General features: G+C 39.0%; 1 protein-coding gene across 3 annotated transcripts in view; it reads right to left on the bottom strand.

Moving 5' to 3' along the window:
• Window positions 1–871: 871 nt before the first annotated feature.
• The window catches only part of CNIH3 (cornichon family AMPA receptor auxiliary protein 3), a 56,544-nt gene continuing 41,677 nt past the window's right edge, over window positions 872–15,738 (bottom strand). Inside the window, exons 6-7 of one of the 3 annotated variants that reach the window (XR_013339649.1) lie at window positions 12,755–14,130; window positions 872–11,405 (exon numbers count right to left, since the gene is read on the bottom strand). Coding sequence is in view for 1 of the 3 variants with exons in the window: in XM_031504269.2 (XP_031360129.1) it covers window positions 14,103–14,130 (28 nt within the window). In the remaining 2 variants the exon portion in view is untranslated. Of the gene's footprint in view, window positions 14,131–15,738 lie in introns of all 3 variants that reach the window. The other 2 variants (XR_004147979.2, XM_031504269.2) reach the window with 2 other exon arrangements.

The following is a 15,738-nucleotide window of genomic DNA, read 5'->3' as shown; positions in this document are numbered from 1 at the left end:
GCATTTTGAGATGGGGAAAAAAGATATCAAAACTGTAAGAAGAATAAAACCATCATAAGTCAGTCTGGGAAAAAAAAAACCAATAATATGCAAAAGGTAAATTAATTCTTTTAAAGAAAATTGTTGGCTCAACACCACCTCTAGGGACATAATTCTGGATTTTTAACAAAAGGGAAATCTAGAATGTTAAGGCTTCTCCTCAAGAAGGTAAGAAATACTAGCATTTAGTAGTCACTGATGGCTAGAAGCACAAACCCTTCAAAGAAGTGACCACTTTCACTGCTGAGTCCCTTCAATTCTTTATGTAAAATTCAGGCTATGTTGAAGTTAATGAACAAAAAAACGAAGGGAGAAAAAAGTCAAAAAAAACCCCAGAGGCCAAAGTCTGAGCAGTGGCAGAGCTGAGCCTCACTGGTTCTCTGAACTGTTCTTCTGCCCCAAACTTCCATCTACAGACCTTTCTCAAGCTGGGAAAGAACTTGTGAGGTGCTTGTGCTTGCACGATTTCTGTACAGCCTCCAAGCTGTTAAACCTGAAATCAGAAATACAATCCCCTAAGGCTGGAAATCCTGATCATTTTGGTACTGTTGAAAGTATTCAGATGCTCTGCACCAATGGCTGTATGATTGCCTCCATAAATAGCTAATCAGACCCGTTACACTTAATAAAAACAAGTCAAAATTTAAGTCACTGTGGAATACTCAGCCTTTGGCTTCAATGCATGAATGAGTTTGAAAGGAGCAGACTGTTACAATAAAAATAACAGATTTAACTACTAGCTGGTTTTTCCGGGGAAGAAAGCATGATGGAGCAATTTGGGCCAAGAATTTTTGATGGATTAAAAGAACAACTTTAGGTCTTATCTTCAATGTGGGATTTATAAGCAAATTTAATTAAATAACATATACAGAATGATCAGACTTCAGTCATGACAGCAACAAGCTCCTGCAGTGCTTATAATTATCGTTTATTCTGTGCCATGCACAGGTCTGATTAGAAATTGAAATGAGCAAGCTCCAGTTCAGCACTTGTCACGATTATTTCGCTCCTGTGCTCTGAATAATTACAATCTTCCCAATCTCCATGCTTGGAATTGCGTTTTCTTGGAACTCAGATGAGCAGTGGGACATATAATGGACAGACAGAACAGATTTATTTATAATTTCAAATTCCCCTGGCTACCTGTCTGTCCTTCTCCATTGTCAAGTGGATTTTTGCCTCTCTTCCATCAATTAATTTTGCCTGATTATTTGCCTGCTTCTCTCCCTACCTTTACTCTTTCCTCCTGATCCCAGAGACAGATGCTGAATAAATGCCTTTATCACCAGGTCCTTCTAGTTCAGTGAGACAATATGAGGACCCACCAAATATTTGAGTTCTACTCAGTTACTGTGGTAATACATAAGTGCAACAGCAGCTCTTGGAAGCTGCAGCTGCTGACCCTTGCCAGGCAACTCTGAATTCCATGTAGGCAGCTTTACATGCCAAGAAATAAGTCACAGTCTGTTACACATGATGGTTTGTACACAGATTTTGCCATTCACACAAGTGTTCTAACAGTTAACTCCCTGTATACATCACTGTACAGCTGCATTTAGGCATCCACTTAATACAAACCACAAATTTAAATTCCATTTCAAATGTGGTATTTCCTAAATAACAAAAAAACTCCAGCAAACTCTGATGTTTTGTTAAACATGTTTCCTCTTATTTGATTTACATTATAATAAAGCTGTCAATGTTGGTGCAGCATTTGAAAGGTTTCCTGATCCCTCCTCCTCCTGGAAGCCTCAGTCCGGATATGAAGCACAGCACCTGCATTAGCATTCACTGTCTGTATAGCTACATTGACCTTGTGCCTCAAGTGGTTTTAATATTTTAGAGACATGAGGATTAAACTCCATGGGAACACAGAATGGAATGGTAGCAGGGCAAGAAGTGATGAATTAAAAAAAGTAAAAAAAATAATGTCCTATGTGATCAGATATCTAAATTAAAGTAATTTTACTGTCAAAACAATCAGTTAACTATGCAAGTAATTAGGCAAATAGTGTCTTTATTCTTTAAATCTCTCTGAGAATGTTTGATGTGCTTGGTGGATAGCTGAGAGTGATAGAGTGATAGTGATAGCTCAGTGGATAGCTGATGGCTTTGTTTAGTTCCTCCCTTACCTGCTGTTTAATGCCCAATGTGCCAAATGTCAGCATTTCTTGGGATGAGGGACTTGGGCCATCACAGTCCTCAAGCAGGCAGCAAATATCTCATCAGTAAGGTGGAATTTTTAAAGAAGTTGGAGGGACATATTTTGAAGCCCAGACTTAGTCATTCACCCCTCTGACTTCTTGAATCTCCATCATGAAACAGGGATAAGGTTTATCAGAGCATCTCTAGATTTTTTGTGTTTGCGGGGGTCTTTTGTGCATGTGTGTTTTTCACCTTTTTTCCCATTTTTCAGTGGTTTTAGCAGTACAGCTTCTTCCTTTTGCCTTTCCTGAGCTGCTTAGAGGCAAAAAAAACCCCAAAAAACAGCAGGGAAGTGAAGCTGTCCTCTGGCTGCATCAGGCTAATCATCAATTAGCTCCTGTGTAAACTGAGCCAGAGTATTTTCCACAAGATACTACCAGTGCAACAGAGATAAATAGAGAAAAACTTTTTTCAATAACATAATATCTTTTAAATTTATAAACAGAAATTAGTATTTGTTTCTTATTTTTCACCTCTTGTCTTTAGCAAGAGTTTATAAACCTTTCCCTCTGCAAATGACTGGAAGGAACTTGGAAACAAGAAAGCCAAATTAGGACCTAGGCAGAATATTCTTAAATTACAAATAACCAAATGAAGAGTTCAATCTCATTGTAAAACCAAAATTATTTTGTCTGAGAACAGAGATATAAAATTGAGTTGTTCAGGATCCAGCACAGCTTGGTCTCAGACAGTAAATTTAATGTAGAAAATTAAGAGTAATTCTACTCTTACAATTGTTTCAGAGAAAAAGATAAGATAGTAAAAGTTTATAGATATTGCCTTTGAAATATTTGCTGCTATGGAGATAGGAAGGGACTTGCAATTCCTACAATAAATGAAATCCAAACCAAATCAACTTTAACTCAATTTTGTTCTTCACCCCAGGATTTTAAAGAGCTCTGAAAATTTATGTGTTAGCACATCACTGGTGAGAATCACCCAGTCCCACCCTGGGAGCTGCTGTTCAAAATTCAGAGAACAGAACTAGAACATCTCCTTATGGACTTATCAAAAGTTAAACCAAACTTTCTGATATCATAATAAATAGCCAGTATATAATGCGTTTTTTGTTTTTAACTGTAATATTTTGGCTAGAAATATAATGGAATTGCTATACCACTGTGCAAGACCAACTTGTCTAATAAATACTCCAAATGAAAATTAATGGATCTTTGATCCACTATAAGAAATTGTTTCTGTAAGTCAGAGCTCAACCTGCTGTGCTGCTGAGAGCAAAAGCTCACTTTGGTAATTGAGATGACTGATCACTTGTCAGGCCCCAATATTGGTTACATGAGTTTTCATTCTGGGATCCTCCAGGGAATTGATTTCACCAACCCAAATTACAGGATTACAGGAGAGTCTTTGTCTCCCCCTTCACTTGATGAATGTGAATAAAATGAAGTAACTCTGAGAACCACCAGCCAAGTATTATAACCCTGGGAGCCAGCCTGCAGTCAGACCTGGAAAACTTCTGTGCCCTTTGTCACAACCCAACAAAATGCATTGGTTTTCTTGCAAGCAGGATCTGAGCAGATGAACTTGCTGGGCTATTATGCAAATAAGGATTTACAATTTCCTAAAAACAATGCCATCATTTTCACAGTGCCATTTTTAAGACTTCTGCTGCCAAGGCAGTTTTCATAAGAAGACATGCAATTTGTTAACCATTCAAAATCCTCTGAAGGGTACGCAGCACTTGTGAGCTGTGATAATGTGCTTTCCTCTCTGGTATTCTCCATCTGGAAATTTCCTTATACATCACAAAGCAGGATGTTTCAACACTCAACCAAATTTGAAGAGAGGGAAAAATCAGTGTTCTTAAAAATGAAGTGATGCCTCATTGACAATAAGTCACTAGGGGAACCAGAAATAAACCGAGGCTCCCCTGTCAAGTATTTGAAATATTAAAGTATGCTGCCTCTATTCATTAGAAAAGGATTTATTTTATTAGTGAAATGTGCCACACTTGATGCATTCAAATTCTTTTGCAAGCTATAGATAAACCTGACAATGTGGTGTCGAGATACTGTATTTTAATCTCTATGGCAGGGATGAAATAACAGCAGCATAGAATTTTTAGGCCAGTTGGCCATCATTACACACTGAGCCTGTGTCAGAGTACAATAGTTCATCTGCTTATCACATTTGCAGCAATGACACAAAAGATCTACCCCAAAAAAGGTTTGGTGGGCCTGTTCAGATGACCACCTACCCATAACACTGATTATTAAAACAAAGCAGCCTCCTCAGATTGGAGGAACAGAACTGGCTGTTTGGGAAGAACAGATGTTTTGCTTTTGTCATACTCTCCTGCTTCCCTCCAAGGTTAATTTTCTCCGTCCACTTCTGTGGTCCTCCTCTCCCTCTGCCTCTCCCACTCCCAAATCTGCATCTCCTGGCTTAAGAAATTGGGATGAGCGATATTTCCATTTGGGGGTGTACTTGTCTTCTTCTGCAGAATCAGAAGCCAGAGCAGAGATTGCAAGGTATTTCACTTTTAAAAGTAGCTGTTTTGGATTCCAAATCCAAGTAAGGAATTGGCCCAACTGGACCAATCTCAGTTCAATCTGCCCAGCTGGGTATCTGCCCAACAGGTTATCAGAGTTGGAGAGGTCAGGGAAGACTCCTGCATGACAGCTGCAATTTAAACAGAGGAAAAAGAAAACCACGCACAGCTGCATGTGAAGTAGAACAATGAATAACACAGAGAATATGAAAATGTTGATATCACCCCAGCCAAAAATATATGCAGCTATGGCATCACAAAAAGCGAGATGAGGCATATAAAAATAGGTGCAGAAGCACAAAGAACTCTGATATTGCTCACTAACAAAAGATATTGTTACTCATCACAGAATTTGATAATTAATATTGTAAAGGTGATACATCAGGATCTTCTGTCTTGCTGATCTCCTAGCTAAATTACAAAGACTGACACTGTGAGAGTTTTCTGAACATTCTGGAGCAACTGCAGACTCAAAGTCAGGCTTAAAAGAGAACATAACACTTCCAGTATCGTTTGGTCACCTCTTTCACCCACTATTGATGAAGAAGTTTCCCTGATACACTTACCTCTGCTCATAAAGCCTTGTTAAGTCATCGGTGACTGAAACGGAAATATTTGTATTTGGGTAGAATTGATACATACCTGCCTGCCCTGAGACGATTTAAGGAGTCTGTAGCCTCACCACCAACCAGCAGAAACCCACAAAACAACCTGTATATTTTTGCTGTACCTCTCCAGTGTTGCTGCATCCCTTTGATGTATTGCTGAACTGAACCACTGGGGAAACACAGCTAGAGCTGGCAGAGTAGCCCATCATTTAACAGGGTAAGACAGCTGATCTCAGCCTGGCCAGCAGTTCCCCGTTGGGAACCATTCCAGCAGCCAGAATCAGCAAGGCAGGATGGAGTCCAACCAAGAGCACATCGCCCTCAGTCATTGGCAAGGACGTGGCAAAGCAGCTCTGCTCCATTTGGGCTTTGCAGAGTGCCAGGAATCTTTTGTAGACTGGTTGCTCTGTCATTTTGAAAGGCTTGAAACATGGCAGCCGTGCAGATGTGCTTTAATTCTGGATAGAAACTATATCCAGAGTTTCTGCAAGTCATAAAGTTTCAGAGCAAACTTCTTTTAAAAGGGCAAGTTATTTTTGTAGCCAACAATAGTGGTGACTGCAAAGGTTGTGTTAACAGTAAACAGTGTGCTCAGTAGTTCCGACTCTAGCCTCTAGCACAGCAAGGCACAAAAACAGGATGACAAAACAAGAAATGACAAAAGTAATGTCCTCATTTGAGAACACACTCTTTATCTCTGATAAAATCTCTACCCCTATCTGCTGGAGATAGAAGTGTGTTTCATGGGTGTCAAAGCATGCTGCAGAGAAAAAACAGAGCCCTACAATCAAATAAAAAGAAGCATCATCAATTCATAATTGCTTCCAGTGCTCCAGAATAAGAGATTGTCTCTAGATACTATCAATAGATTTATTATTTATTTATTTATTTATTTATTTATTTAAAGGGATCTCTGTGGTCTGGCAGCTTTTTTTGGGATTTCTCTGGAAAATATACTTGTAATATATGGCACACAGGTTTTCATTTACAACAGAAACACAGGGACAAGGCTTTCTAATCCAGTGATGTATCAGTGCTGGGCTGAGTGCTCATAGATTTAAAAAAAAAAGTAGATACAGTCATAGCAAATTACTTCTGAACTTCTTTGAAGCTTATAAAACTGCTATTACAATCCAAAGGAAGCGTGACAAGGTTCATCAAAGATTCATCACTTGTTGTTGTAGACTTCAAATGATGAATGAGAGAGGGTACATTAAAATTCTGCTGCTGCCACTACCACTTCAGGAAGCTTTTGGAGGATAAATACTGCTTCTACTTAAAGGCAACAGGTTTTGAAAGAATTAGTCACATTTTCCAATACAACTTAACAATCTTATTTAATAATTAACATAAAGGGGCACTGGCTGCTCTCATAAGGCAAACACATGCTAGAAAATTCAACAGATTCCTCCACAGGTAATCAAAACCAAAGCATTGAATGCTGCTGGGATTATGACAGTGCTCTGGGTGACAGGCAGGACTAATCAGCTTTTGTTTTCTCCTGCAGACCTTGCTAACTGCATCTATGTTTTCAAGGCCAAAGATTCAGAGAAAGAGCACATTCAGGGAATATCTTTGACATCCCTTGAGAAAAGGCTCTCAAATGACCTGAGGTGGCATGGCTTACAATGATCCCACAGCAGCAACTCTGAACCTGCCAGCAGCACTTGTCAAAAATGTATTCTGAATTAACATGTTAGAAATACAGCTTTCTTTTCTTGTTTAGTATAATCCTGTAAGTAATGTTACTGTTTGGACCTGCTTTATGTGGCAGATAAGACACAAAGATAACAGAAGAGCATTTCCTTTGTTCATTATATTAACAGACAAGAATTTATTTAGTTTTTAGATAGCCTGTGTGGGTATGTGCATATCAAGGAGCACATAATTAAAGACTAAAGTATTTAAAAGCCTATAAACAGACAATAAAGGGGATATAAAACCCACTTTATATTCCTTTAGAGTTCATCTCATGCAATGTCTTAGACAACATAAACATATATCAATATGTATTAAAAAAAGCCTGCTTCAGGGCTGAACTCGAGGATCTAGAATCAAAATGTTAGGTGGAAAAATTCAAGGGTGATATAATCTGTAGTGGATGAAACAAGGGTTAAAAGGGGCCAAATGCCCACCAGCAATCTGCATGACCCCACCATGAAAGGTTACACCAGTGCCTGTAAATGGGACATGTTCCTCCCTTGAACACAACTCTGCTGCTCTGCAGCCTACAAAAATTTATCATCCTTTTCCAGATTGAGGCAACTTCTATGCTGCTGATCTAGGCTAATAACAAATCTGTGCTAATGCACATTTAAACATCAAATTCCTGTACAAATGCAGCTTTATTAATTTTCTAGGATGAAAGGATGCCTATCAAAATAGCTAATTTCCACTTGTACCTAGTTACAACCAAACTAGGATAATTTTATTCTCAAATAAATATCCACAAGCAGATGAAGGATTTGGATTAGAACCAGCGCCACTGTTTCAGTCGCACTGGGTTTGTTTTAAATGCAGCTCTGAAAGATGCGTGAAACAGGATCCAGTGTGTGATAAAGAAAGAGGATAAATGGGCAAAGCCAAAATGAATTAGAAGGGTGTAAAATTTTGAAATGGGGAGCAGTTTTGATCACTGTTCTTTACATTTTAGTGCTTTCTGGCAGCATCAAATTACAGCCCACATGCATTCAGAGGCTGATGCACACTTCAGTTTGTCAGCAGGCCCTGAGGCACAACACCAGCCCAGGTCAGGTACCCATCTTGGTGGCAGTGGAACAAATGCATTTTGACTAATTCCACTGAATTCCATTGCTTCCTCCCATGAGAAAAAGTATTCATTATTTAGGATTATAATATCATCTAGATGTGTAATTCCCAATTCCAGCTGTGCAGTACCAGGCACTACTCAGAGAGAGAAATGCCTCCATCTCACAAGAGCTCGTAGAACACAGAGAGAAATCCTGCTTTGCTTGTTCTACAGGACTTGTACTATGTATTAGTTGCACTATTAAGTGCTTGGTACTTTACATTACTATGCACAGGTGAGAGCCATTCCATAAGAGACTGGATGACTTTTGTGTTATTTAAAATGTTTCCATAATCTTGGGGTTGTAAAAGTTCTTTCCAGTCAGCATTTCACATTGTTGATCACTGGGTGCAAATCTGTTTAAAAAGACCAAAACTGTCAGAACAGTGGGACAGGAAAATTTCTTCAGGTCTGTCAGGAGACTGGTGATATTAGGGATAATTTATAGGAAAAAAGGAGCAACAACTCTTTGAGATTTAGACTAAACAAGATATGTTGGCTTTTAATGCTATATTCCATTGCCATAACATATTATTCAAATATGGGGATCCATTATTAGAAAAAAAATATTAAAAAGCACTTTACATTCCTCAGAGTTTTACTGAGAGTTTGATGTCACAGAAAGTCACAGAGCTGGGCCACAGAAGCATATTTTCTCTTACATGGGAAGTTGGCCAGCAATTAGAGGTAATAAAATAACTACTTCAAGTGTGCAAGCACTAAAAAATATTTCTAGACCTGTGGTTTATTTAATTGCATCAAAATATTGTTTGCAGCAAAAAACTTCAGTCTTTGGTTGAAGTGTACCACTGAAACACATCATCAGAATTTTGTTACAGCATGTTCACGTTTTCTGGGAGAAAAGAAGGGCAATATGGTATTTCACAGGAGAATTTTTCCTCCTTCCCACCTGCAACTGCGTTACTGAGCAGAAAAAAAATAAATCAGAGCAATGTGTTCATGAGCAATGGATGATGGAAAAACTCACCAGAGCAGGAATCTGGACTGAGATCACAAATGTAAAGTTCAGTGCAGCATGGATGGCAGCCTAGTATTTGTTGCTTCCCAAAGAATAAAAAAAATCAACTCTTGGTTTCTTTTGACCTTCTCATCTTCTGTTCTATTTGTAGCAACTCAAGCTTTTCTAACATCCAATAACATTTTTGATTAACTAAACTTCTGGCATTTGTCTGGGTTTTTTTTCTATTTTTAATTTCCACCAATCTCTTGGTAGAAAATACGCAGTGTTACATGGGGCTCACATGAAACAAAAGGTATGATTTCCATCAGCTTCCATGTAGCCATATTTTTACCAAGTTGGTATAACTTTCTGTGGGAGCTTAGCATAAGCATTGAAATTTTACCCTGATCCCTCAAAAATGCAGGTTCCCTTTCTATTAACATAATTCAGTTTAATGGATGTGGTATCAAGATCTATAGGATCCTACCAACAAAAGTCTAGAGACTTTCCAGTGTGAACCTATTCCCCACATAGAGGGAATGGCCATTAAATGGAAACAACAAATAACCCCCAGTAAATTCAAGGATTTTGGATCATGCGCTGTGATTTTTCCATTTTTTTTTTGCAAAAATACCTCTGTGGGGATGGAATGGAGAAAGGAAAAGCAATAGATTGCTAATACCCTTGCTAACAGTGTAGAATTACTCATGACCCCAAAAGCATTGCCAGATCATAACAACCTCAGAGCAGTTTCTGAGTTTCTGTAAGGTGTGGGTTGAAGAAGTTTTTCTTTCTCTTTGAGGGGCTTAGTGCAAAAGGAAGAATACGGCTCAAGGAAGCAGATGGAAAAACATTTCTGACAGCTTAAGTACAGTTAATTATTTGTAGGCGAAGCATTCTGCTATCAGCACTGATTTGCTGTACTTGAAACTGAAACAGTCAGAGCAGCAACAATTTATTCAGCATCACTGCAATTACCTGACTATAAATAGGAGACCTTGCCTTTCATCCCTTCCAGGAACAGGCAGCTAAAGGCGAGCACACTGTGTAGATGCCTCTTTGGTAAGCAGCTCATCCAGGTCTCATGCTCTCCCATTTTATTCCACCTCTTACCTTTTTCTTTTAAGCAGATTCAACAGTTACTGGGAAAAAAAAAAAAAAAAAAAAAGGAAAAAAAAAAAAGAGTACAACATGTATGGAAGAGTTGACAAGGTAAGTATGTAAGTATCACCTCTTTCACGTCACAGATGGTGCAGCTGGGGAAAATGAATACTCATTTAAGAACGTGCTCATTTCACACCTGCTCCTGAAGGAGCAAAGGGTGATGATGTGTTTTCTGGGATTTATCTGTACCATCAGAAAAATCCCAGAAGATTCTTCTCTCTGTGAAAAGAAGAGAACTCTGCTCCTAAATAATGACATTCAGCCTTCTGGGAAAAGAGACAGGAAGAAAGCAGGCTTGCAGAAGAAATCTCCAGCCTCCACTAACCAACAAGGAGGACCTGGAGACAAAAAGGATAACATAGATTGTTTCTCCCTCAAAAGTGTGACATGGGGAAGACACTTCCTTGTGACCAAAGATCACCGTATTCTTTCTATTCTTCCCTTGCTTTGGTTAAAGCAGAATCACAGAATCTCCTGAGCTGGAAGGGACCCACAAGGATCATCAAATCTAACTCCTTGCTCTGCAGACTAAATTCAATGAAAGGGAACATAGTATTAATCAGTTTTTCCATCAGCTTTAAGATTTATATCAAAGAAAAACATAATGCTTTGAGAGCTCTGTGATTACTTTTTTGAATAAGTATTATTGAAAAGAACTGAGACTGTTAGCTTTCATTGACCATTCACAGCAAGGACTAATTAGAGTGAGATACTCTCCAGAATGCTCTGCCAGCTGTGATTATCCACTCTTAAGAAAGATTTATTTGACTGGAAAGACAACAGAAAAACTCTTTAAAGAAGACATAGAGTTTTCTATGGGAGGACACAAGACAGCTCACTTTTAACAGAATGGAGGGTGAAAAGGACTTCTTTCTCTGTATATTGAAATCTTAGGCAGCATGAGAGAAAGTGTAAGTAGGCTAATGTTGGCTCAAAAGCAAGTAGAATAAATTATCTAAGAATAAATTTATTCTGGAAATTAAAAAAAAAAAAAAAAAAAAAAAAATCAAGTACCAGAGCAGTGAAATCCTGGAAACTCAAGGCAGTAGTAGGATCAAATGAAGTGTTCTGCTTTCCAGTAGAGTTTGGTAAGTGTATTGATGATGTTGCCTAAAATAGAGAACCTCTTTCAAATGACCAAGCATATCCAATCCAGTCCTTGAAGTCCCTGAGATTACACTCAGAACCCACATACACAACTGCTTTTTGTCCAAAGTCAAAAATTACAGGCCAATGACTGTTACAAAAACTCACAGAGCTTCTACTCAGCCCTGCACGCAAATAATTGACCTCCTACCAGTCCAGCTCATTCCTGAACCTCAGGATTTGAAACCTGTGTGTTTTCAGGCAAGAAGTGATCATACTTTCACCCATCCAACCTCACAAAATTCCAAGTCTTTCAATGAAACTGACTTGAAAGCATGTATTTTGAATATAGGGAACCTGAAGTAATTTCTTTTCATCTCCTATGAAATCCTAGAAGATGCAGAGAAAGATTCAGTCACCTGCTCAGAGATGAAAGTTTTATGAGGTAGCAAGACACCTAGAAGTTATTCACTGTGATTTGCTCTTGCGAATTCAGTTCCAGTACTGCTGTAGAACTAGATGCTTTAGTTAGGATGCAGAGAAGAAAATCAGTTACAATCATCAGCTTTTCATGGGTTGTGCACTAATTATTCCACTGCAGCAGAGCTTCATCTGTTAGCTCTGTAATTATGCAGTGAAGCTCCTTAGCTCAGGCTCACTCCAAGAGAACATCTCTGTATTGTCTGCAGGGTCAGTGTGATTTCAAGAGCAGTTCAGCCACCTCTGTGGTGGGTGAAATCCAAACCTGTGAACCACCAGAGTACAAATCAGCTTCCCAACATCTGATTTGGCAGCCTTATGCTTCTAGAACTGGTTATACTACATTGTATGAAGATAAAATGCATCCAGTAAAAACTACTGAAAATTAAAGAATGAAACTACTGCAAATTAAAGAATGTCAGCCCTTAGGACAACTTCATATAAATATTGTTAGAATGACCCCAGTATAATGCTTGTACAGCCCATTCCAAGCTTTGCCCAGGCAGGATTTGGGAGCTAGCATGGTTCAGGAGCAGAGTTAGCATGCAGCCACTGTATTTTGCTGGTTAACAGGATTTAATGCTGTTAATGTAGCCAGACCAAACCAGAGTGAGTCCTGGCACTGCAGGCACACAGTAACTCCAGCTCCATAGGGAACATGCCAGACATGGGATGACTCAGCAGCCATTGTGAGACTGCATCTCTCCAGCTGAACTGCTGTGCCCAGCCTCAAAACACCTCAGAGCTTGGTACAGGCTCTGTCTACTGGCTCTCAATATCCAGAACAAACGTGGTGAGCAGTGAGCTCGTGCTAACAGGACCAGCTGTGAAGAAGCCAGGGGACAGATGGGCCTCTCCACGCTGTTCTTTGCCCACCTCTGGTAGAAACCCACCTTATCAGCTCATTTCCAGTGCTAGAGCCAAGCAATGTCTGTGAAAGCTCTGGTATCAGTCTCGAGTTTACAGCCTTGCTACTACCCACAGCACCAGTGACTTTGAGGGAATGAGTCTGGGTTCACCTGGATCGGCACTGAAATATATTTAGCAGCAGTTCTGGACACTTGATGCCTTTGACTTGTCAAACAGATGGACCTAAAATGTAAATAGATTGTATTTATGTAGGTATATATTTGTATATACATATATATGTATAAAGATATGCAGCCCATATAAATGAATTAGAATGAGAATTATATGACAAAATTTTAAAACATTTAAATTATAAAAAACTGAACATCTTTCAATAGGAAACTCATACAAGACAAAGACGTTTTGTGTATTTGTTCCAGCTTAAATTTTACAGCACAAGTAAAACTGCGAAACAGAAATACAGACCACAATTAGCTGGTCCAGTATTCGCTATCCAGCATTGTGATGAATATAATAACTATGTTACAATCCTCTTTAAATTTATGCAGTTTTTACCTGGTTTGTGGTTTTGGTTTTTTTTTTTTTTCAGTCAGAGGAACACTATTCTCATAAGTGCTTGGCCTGATTAGGTTAAACCCAATATATTTCTACATCTCACTGTATGGTGTTGGCATATCACAAATGAAGTACAGAAATATCCTGGATGTTCACCTGCAGGAATAGCATATAGTTAGAATATAGAATACTGAAACTGCAAATTCTTTTGTTATTGTTGTTTTGGCTGGGGAAAAAACCAAAAAACTAAAACCACTGAAGCAGTTCCATGAGATTTGACATCCCTGTTTGACTAGTGCCATGAGAATAGCCCTGCAGGACAGCCACACATCTCATCTAAAGTCCACTCACTGCTTGTTTTCAGAATGTTGTACAGCTCTTCTTTCTGTGTAGGATCATCTTGTCCTGTGCTTCCTTAGTCCAGAATAGTCCTTAAGAAAAGAAATGTTGCTTCCTGGAAGACAGCAGGGACTATAGGCATTATAGTTTTAATGAATCCACTAAACCAAGCAGCATTATCCCTGCAAAGGTGAATAGTTGTATAATCTGGCCCACGTTGTTGCAATTTTTTTTGTTTGCTTGGGATTTGAAAATCATTTGCTGCAATGCATTGAGAAACAGGAGACAAACAGAATTAACTTAGCCATCCTTCCATGGTATTCTGCTTCTCTTTGCTGGATCTCTCTTTCATGCACTGTATTTACTGCTTGGGTTCAAAGTTTTCATCTTTGCCTTTTTTAATCATGCATCCCTTGGTTCACTCGTCCTTGCACCTCCAGCCTTTGTTGTTTTCAGTCCTTGGCAATGATCTTTCAGTTAAGAGCTCACCAGAGTGTAGATCATGCTGAATGCAAAAGAAAGACACAATATGAAAGTATCCCTTTGAAGCATGCAGAGCACTTTGATTGTTATAACCCTTTGCTGTCTGTTCCTCAGGTCTGACTGTAATGGCCTGTGCTTTCCTTTGCATTCCTTCTATCTTTCTAAAGCATCTTAATTATGGTGTATTCAAGATGGGTATCAAAAGGCACTCAAGAAATAACAAATTCATTATCGACATCCTACTGCACCACAAGCTGTGTTTGAGCTTTTTAAAGCTCAGTCTGATGTCTGGATTTGAACAGCGAAGAAACAAAACCATTTTGCTTTAGAGTGTTTGATCTCTAAACTTCAACCAGCAACTCTCGGTAGGGCAGGCAAGGTTTTCCATGAAACTGCATTGTTTTGATTCCTTTGGAAAAAAAACTCTGTGCACTAGAAAAAACAAAAAATGCAGCCAGCAGCTGGACTGAATCCCTACATGTTAAATGCAACTCTGAAAATCAGAGAAAACAGTATATATTGCCACAGCTCCATTTTGCTGCAATTCTAATTCTGCCAATACCTAGGAAAGCATTGAAAAAATGTCTGTTTATACTACTTTATCTAGCACCAGGCAGTGGATTTTGGATGGTGGCCGTATTTTAGATTGAAGGGCTCAGAGGAAGCTGCACAGCAGTAAAGTCTCAGGAGAAATGCTACACCACACTACAGAGCTGACTTTGATACCAATACAAAATGTGGAGTTAAAAAATGTTTTTTTCCACAAACCTCAATAGCATTTAAAAGGAATATTGAGAAGCAACAACATGCAGCAGTGACTCCTCAAGATGTGGGGAACAGCAGAACAGGTAAGACACCAGTAATTAGAGGAGAAAAACATACTTTTCTTCCACCAGAACACACACCTGACTTGCAGAGGGATGACTACATGCAAGAATGGCTTGAAGAGGCAACTCTATGCAAATACATCACAGAGGAAGGAGTAGAAGAAAGACAGCTAAACATCACCTTCCATTTAAAGTGTGTTAGAGTTTCTTGTCCAGTAGTTTTCATGGTGTGATTACAGGGGTGACTAAAACCACTGGGATCCTGGCAAGGCCTTACCTTAAATGACCCTGACCTATTTTTGCACTGGGCATTTGTGCCTGTGCACTGAAATGTGACAACTGAAAGGGGCAGGGGGACAATGCCCAACTGGTGTGCCTATCTCCATGAATGTACTTTAATTAGGGGTTTGGATCATGCACAGGCTTTGCCCTGTCATGAAAGGGAGCCTGTAGGAATTACTAGAGGCATGGTGCATCCCATGTTTCCACCCAACATCTATATACCCATTTATTTACCATCTTAAGTATTACCACAACAAAGGTATAGTATTTTTCTTATGGTCCTCTTAAATAATAAGGAATTATAGTTTTTTTTATTTGATGTAATGCCATTGGCACAACATTCGCTATTCCACCCATCCTAAAAGACCACACAGAGAAGCAAAAGTTATTTCCTTTGGTTGGCACTGAGGCCTGACTCAGGCCTTAGGTAAACACTAAATATTCTGTACTGAAGTGCCAGCAATCAGTGGGAGTGCTTCCCTGAATCAACAGCAGAAGCAACCTTTTATGAGACTAAAGAA

Source organism: Lonchura striata, chromosome 3 (genome assembly GCF_046129695.1).
Source record: "Lonchura striata isolate bLonStr1 chromosome 3, bLonStr1.mat, whole genome shotgun sequence".
In the NCBI taxonomy this organism is placed as follows: domain Eukaryota; kingdom Metazoa; phylum Chordata; class Aves; order Passeriformes; family Estrildidae; genus Lonchura; species Lonchura striata.
This window is presented reverse-complemented; position numbering and strand designations above follow the sequence as displayed.